This window comes from Austrofundulus limnaeus, unplaced genomic scaffold (assembly GCF_001266775.1).
Source record: "Austrofundulus limnaeus strain Quisiro unplaced genomic scaffold, Austrofundulus_limnaeus-1.0 Scaffold172, whole genome shotgun sequence".
Classification (NCBI taxonomy): Eukaryota; Metazoa; Chordata; class Actinopteri; order Cyprinodontiformes; family Rivulidae; genus Austrofundulus; species Austrofundulus limnaeus.
This window is the reverse complement of record NW_013952574.1, coordinates 1,053,922-1,061,104: the sequence shown is the minus strand read 5'-3', so window position 1 is coordinate 1,061,104 and position 7,183 is coordinate 1,053,922. Positions and strand designations below refer to the sequence as shown.

Sequence of the window (7,183 nt, the reverse complement as noted above, 5' to 3'; positions counted from 1 at the left end):
ACATCTGGTGAAAATTTCATGTCATTAGCACCTCTAGTAATATATTTACTGAGAAAAATGGTGACGTGTTCAATACTTATTTTGCCCGCTGTATATATGAACCTAACTGTATCTACTGAATTGTATTATGTACTGCTACTTTATTTGTATGAAAGGAAATTTGTTGCTGTTCATGAGCAAAAACACTGGTACAGGTCAAATGCTTGTCAGTCTGTCTGTTTTGGTTCAATAAATATCTTAAACTCTGTTAGAGGTGGAGGGGATAAAACCAGTCAAACTTTAATATTAAAGTTGTCACAATGTATAATGAAATTTCAGCAGAAAAAGATGACAAATGTGAAATCTGTGGAGCTAAGCTGTGCACTTTTTTCTTACAAAGTTCTGCAGCCTGTCACATCACTCTCAGCATGAAGCACAAATAATTAAATGATGACAATCCAATAAAATGTTTTGTTTGATTTGAAAAMCACAGGAACATTTATAGCAGTGGATATGTTGTAAGCTGTCTACTCTGAACCACAAACTGAATGTCAATCCYGAACATATATTGAGAACCACTCATGCTAGCAGGCAGTGAAGTTCTTAGACAAACAAGACTGTCCATCAGATTTGGACAGAATCTGACCATTGAAGTGATTAGTTTGAAGGTAATTTGCATAAGCAAGTGGTATTCTGTGTTTATTTTTGTATTATAAGTAATTATCGAGTTGTGCAAGCTTRTAAAATCCTTAACTTAAACTGGAAAATGAACAGCAGAAACATCAACATGAAAAAAAGCAGTGAATTTGCTCCACTCATAAATATGACCACATGCTAATTATTTGAGATTACTGTGCCCCTCAATAGTCTCCACATTTAATTACACTCAAATAAAAGCTATATTAACATATAAGTTGAACTCCAAACAATAAAAACTAATGYCATTTTCGGTGAGCAAATAAACARAAAAGTAGGGAATGATTAAAACATYCAGCCTGGTGAAGAGCTCTCCCTCCAAACAGATGAAAACGTTTAGCACTCAGTTGACAAAATACTGAAAGTGGGAAGAGAGTAGATTAGCAAAAACCTGGAATGTGGAAGTTTATAGTTTTAGTTGTGTGTTCTGTGAAAGAATTGTGTCATCGCCTCACTTCATTGATTGTATAATTTAGACAGAAATGCCGAAAAATAAGCGAAACAGCAGTAGATTATGTGCATAAATAATTAATTGCATTCTGCTCTAATGCAAAGACGCCAGAGCGTCATTGGCAAGATGACAGAAATGACCCCCTGAGGGGGCCAATCCAAAGAGGATAGAGTAAACGTAAAAAAAAAAATCACCTCAGCTTGTGGAGTTTTTTTTTTTGTTTGATTTATTTTAAATAAAAGACCTATGGTACATTTATAAAAGTAGCCTTCATTGAAGGATTACAGATTGCTGTCACTTGCCAACATTTTTAACACAGATGTTGCATGATTTGTTAGCCCACTTACTTTACTTAATCATCTTTTCTCAGATGTTTTTTATGATGCTGTGATTTTTATGAAAGAATGAAATTTAAAATGCTAGTTTTATTAGTCAAACTGTTTTTGATTGATTGATTTATTGATTGATTGATTTATGGGCGGCACGGTGGCTCAGTTAGAGCTGATGCCTCTCAGCAAGAATGTCACCGGTTCAAATCCCAGCCCGGTGACCTTTCTGGGTAGAGTTAGCATATTCTCTCTGTGCATGTATGGGTTCTCTCTGGGCACTCTGGCTTCCTCCCACAGACCAAAAACATGACTGTTAGGTTAACTGATATAACTTGTCCCAAGTGAGAGAGTGAATGATTGTTTGTCTCTATGTGTGTCCCTGTGATGGCCTTGCAACCTGTCCAGGGTGTACCCCACCCCTCACACTGTGACTGCTGGGTGACCCACGTGACCCTGAAAGGAATAAGTGTGTACAGAAAATGGATGGATGGATGATTGACCAAAATTAAAAAAAACAACTAATAATAACAATAAAAATTAACATAATAAAAAAACAAAAGAAATAAAAGTAATTAAATACATAAAAATGAAAATGCAGGAGATCCGACCACCACTCCAATATAACCTAATTAGTCCACATAGAGTACACAGTCATACTCATTTATACAATCCCATATACAGCATTGAGACACACATTTTAAGTTTACCTCAGATTATCTTCATTGCACTTGTCAAAAATCATTAGTTGGAAAAAAATCTAGCTTTACTGAGGACTGAGATGCTTCTTGATATTTTAGCTTGAACATACTGAANGGGGGGGGGTAGGGTTACTGGAAGACCTAGGGAGGATAGTTACGGTAAATCAAAAGAGGAAGGAAGTCACCGGAAGTTGACCATATATGGACATGACGGATGTCCCGCCCTAAGGGGCGTGGTACCTGTCACTTTTAGTATTGCGACATTTTTGATGATTACCTACGTATATATTCTCTAGAATGAAACTGTGAACCTGAAGACCAGCAGTTTGTAACATCCCAATTAAAAAATGTGCCTTTTCTCTCAGTTTCTGCCCTTACAAGAGCCTTTTTTTATTTCATAGCATGTCAGACAGGTTTATGCAGCCATATGTGCCCTCATTATCTACACTTTATTTTTCCAAGAGGTGAACATATCACACCACTTTTTTTTCCATCAACCAGTCTTCCACAGTTCTGTTGACTTCAGCAGCTCATTAGGATCCTGTTGAGATGAAATAAACAACCTATGAAGAAATTAATTGTGGGCCAGATTGCAGTCAGTTCTCGTTCATAAACAGTGTTTCTTGAGTTGCTTTTTGGTTCAGACCTGTTAAACAGAAACAGTTCAAAATATGGTACAACATTTTGGGGGTAAGGGTAAGTGGATAAAATTGTTACAACTGTATTATTAATGTCTGAACGTTGTCAGAAAATCTCAAGTTCAAATTTGCCAAAAAGGCTGTTCATTAATTCAATTGGTGAAATAAGTGTTGGGTCCAGCAAGGCTTGTTTGACCATAGCAAGAGGCTGTATTTTAAGGCTGGGAGAGGAAGTCTCCTTTGAACTGCCTTAATCTAATTTTACAATGTGTTTAAAAGGACATGGGACCCATATAAGATATTGCATCAGGAATTATGTGTACAAAATAAAATCTGCAGTTTAAACGACAATAAGATTTCACACACTGTGTTCAGCTAAATTGAGAAGCATTTGCCATCTACAGGACAAACTGAAAGTTACAAATAGCTGGTAATAGTAAATTGTAGGCGCTACTGTGTGTCATAGGGGGCACCTGTTCTCCCATGTCCCATCAATCAATTAATACATCAATCAATTAATTCCATCAAATATTATCTCTTTGAATATTATTAACATGTTATCTCTGTTATTACCATGTTCCCTGTTTTTTATATTAACATGTTATCTCTGTTGTATTATTAACATGTTATTTATTTTATTATTCTATGATATCTCTAATATTATTAACATGTTATCCCCTGCATGTGAAGCAGGGGTCATATTGTTACTGTACAACTTCTTTCTATTTAGTAGAAGAATAGAATAGAATAGAATAGAATAGAATAGAATAGAATAGAATAGAATAGAATATAGAATGTCTTTATTGTCATTACACGTGTGCAGAACGAGATTAGAGCCACTCCCACAGTAGTGCAAATACACATAAATAGAAATACACAAATACACATTAAACGAAAAAGAAGAGAATAAAGAGTAACAGGATAAAATTAGCTAAAATATGCTTATATTTCAGCATGTATACATATACCTACATATCCACAACAATAGAAAAACAATAAAAAAGCACATTAAAAAGCACAATGAATGTTGGTTGTAAATGTGAAACTAAATTAGAAGAAAGTTAAATGACATTATTGCACATTTCATATATTGAGGTTTATGGATTATGCTGGTATTGCAGGTGATCATTACAAAATAAAGTGACATGTCCCACACATGTATTTATTTCACAGTAGTTGAGTTCCTCGTTGATTGTAAACCAAGAGTCCATTTATGCAAGAGTTCAGTAAGGTGACATCTTTCGGGAAAACTCTGTTCTTGAATCTGTTTGTTCTTGTTCTGATGCACCTGTAGCACTTTCCTGAGGGCAACAATAATCGTCAATAATAGTACAATAGTCAAACATACACTCTAAAAATGAAATGTTGGATTTACTTAACCATGTTATGTTACGTGGTTCCATTAACTGAGTTAAGTAAATTCAAAGCAACATACTCATGTTCTTTGGCTAAAAAACTGGTATATTGCTTTGAATTTACTCAACTCAGTTAAGTGGAACCAGGTAACATAACATGGTTAAGTAAATCCAACATTTCATTTTTTACAGTGTAGCACAGAAACAGCTGCAGCGTGAAATTTGAGAAGAATCGTAGATGTGTCCAACCTACACTGCGCCAGCAAATGTTTTTTTTTTCTAAATGATAGACCCCCTATTTGAGGAGGGGGCTTTATCTTAAAAACGGGTGTCTGGACATACAAAAATGCTTATAACTCAAAAAACTGTTCTACATAGGAGCTTCAGTTTTTTGAGTTGTTTTTCTTTTAGCTCCGATGAAGGGTTATCCAATAGCCACAACGATTGAATCCCACTCACAACAGTAAATCCGTTCTGGTGACTTCTGAGTTCTGCTGCATTGATGCTTTGCATATGTATGTATTTATGTGTCATATACACTGACACTATATGGTGTCTGGTTGTTACCATGTTATCTGTATTGTTATTATTAACAGGTTTTTTTCTATTGTCATTATTATTAACATATTGTCTCTGTTATTACTATAGTTTTATAGAGAGAGACCTTTATTGTCATTGTACAGATCACAATGAAATTACAGTTCAGAACACCCATTCAGAAGAAGACAGAACATAACAAACATGGGAGAACAGGTACTCTGGGTCATGCTGCCACTGACCCTGCACAGAGCAAGGATCATCTTCATGAAGAGATTATGGGGAGGCACAACCCTTAACAGAAAAACTAAAAACCACACAAGGACAGATGAGGAAAAAAACAAAAACATCATATTATATCAACACTGTGATTGGGGAAGGGGGGGGGGGGGTGTTCAGTCGACGTAACCCAACCAGGAAGAATTTAGTCCACAGCTCTTCAAGGCCATGTAGGAGAGCCAAATCTGTAATCAGTTGTTTTGGGAACAGAAAAGTCAGGCAGACAATAACAATTTTCCATCTGCCCCAAAGTTTGCTGGTACATCTGGTTTTTGTATGGATACACCACATATTGGAGTAGAGGGAAACGAGATGACAGATGAAATGGCAAAGAAAGCAACTGACAATCCCATTAATTTCACAATACACACAAGCAAAGCAGAGGCAAAGAGTATCGTCAAACAAAAGCGGAAGAAAGAATGGCAAAAAAGGTGGGGTGAAGTAAGAAAGGGAAGATGGTTTCATATAATTCAAAAAGACAGTAGAAGAAATGAGAAGGGGGCAAAGAAACAGGAAAGATGAAAGATTAATAATAAGGTTAAGGTTTGGACACACAGGACTCAACAATTCACTTAAAGAAAGCATGATAAAGGGAAATTACACAGTGGAAAGGATGAAACAATGGAACACATTATATTAGAATGCCATAAATATAAGAAGAGTGAAATTATGTGGAAAGAGTTTCAATGGAATAAAGAAAAAATAAACATAACAGACACTCTACAAAAACATTTAAAGAACAAATCAATACAAATTATTATAAGACCAAAATAATGATTAATACAGTTTGAATGTATAGTTTTTGCACACATAAATAAAAACAGATAAAACAAATAAGAACAGTTTAGAAATATTTCCTTTCTAAACCAGTAGGTGGCGCTAATGCAAACCAAAAGATTTTTGTCAACCGCCAAAAAAAACATGAGAAGAAGTCGTTGTTTTGGCCACTTCCGCTTCCCGTACGTCAATCCAGGAAGTGGGCTTCTGGAGAAAAAAAAAAAAAAAAACAATAAACATTTTTCTGCCTGCCTTGGACTAAAATCCAGTCTAAGATGTCTGGAGGAGCTCAGCTGGAGAATGCTAACCCTGTGATCTTCCAGCGCTCCGTGGAGAGGCTGCTGACTGCCTCCGAGGAGGACGAAGACGTTCACGACCCAATCGACGACCGAGAAATATTCGATATCCTCTTGTTCACGTTGGTTTTACACCCGAGAGAGTGTTTTTTATATGTTTATAATGAACTTGCAATCGCAAGGTAATGTCTCTGCATAAATAAATTATTGAAATAAAGTATTGTATTATATATTATATCTATTTTTGCAGAACTGTGCGGGTTAAGCTTGGCAGACAGTAGTTTTCATCCGTTTAAGCAAAGAAATATAAACATGTCCTTTTGCAACAGGTCATTTATAACCAAGTGTCCTTTGCTTAAATGTTTCATTAGCCAAATTTTAGTGACATAAACTGAAAATAACCTTGTGAAAATGGTCAGGTACAGAGAATAGACTGAAATTAAGCACCTGACATGATATCAACAACAAACTTTTTAAAACCTGCAGAAGCTTTTCTTCAGAGTACCTGATAAAAATGTACAAGTCTGACTCTTTGTAAGCAAACAATGAATACGGTGAGAAAAGCAAAACAACTCTGTAAACTGTAACTATAAATGTTTCGAAATTCTTTCAAATCATTTTATTTATTTGGTTGTAAATTCTTTGACTTGTTTTTACATCTAATCCGGTCCATCAACGACCCTGAGCACCCTCTGTCCCTGGAGGAGCTCAATGTGGTGGAAGAAATCAGAGTCAAGGTACGTTTGCTCTTTCAAAAATAATCTTGCATTTACCCAAAGAGTCTCTCATTGAGCACTTTTACTTAATCTTGTTAGAAAAAAAAAGTAATGATGACAAGAAAAGGTGGTTGTTTTAGACACAATTTGGGAGTTTTGTTTGTAAGTTTGTACAGCTGTTCTACAATAATCTACAAAAACTGCCACAAACAGTGTTTTGTTTGTGTTTATATGTATGATGTGATACATTGTGAAACCTTGCTTTATTATTTATATTTACCTTTTAAAAGGGTGAAATGGACGAATGTGGAAGATTCTGTTGTGACGTGGTGCTCAGATTCCTACAGTATTTATTTATGTACATGAATAAATTCCTACAGTATTTATTTATGTACATGAATAAATTCCTACAGTATTTATTTATGTACATGA

At 35.3% G+C, this 7,183-nt stretch overlaps 1 protein-coding gene across 1 annotated transcript in view; it reads left to right on the top strand.

Moving 5' to 3' along the window:
- Window positions 1-5,937: 5,937 nt before the first annotated feature.
- ciao2b (cytosolic iron-sulfur assembly component 2B) overlaps window positions 5,938-7,183 on the top strand; it is a 4,288-nt gene continuing 3,042 nt past the window's right edge. The window contains exons 1-2 of the mRNA XM_014017587.1: window positions 5,938-6,141; window positions 6,693-6,772. Of these exons, the coding sequence (XP_013873041.1) occupies window positions 6,015-6,141; window positions 6,693-6,772 (207 nt within the window). The 5' untranslated portion in view covers window positions 5,938-6,014. The remainder of the gene's footprint in view (window positions 6,142-6,692; window positions 6,773-7,183) is intronic.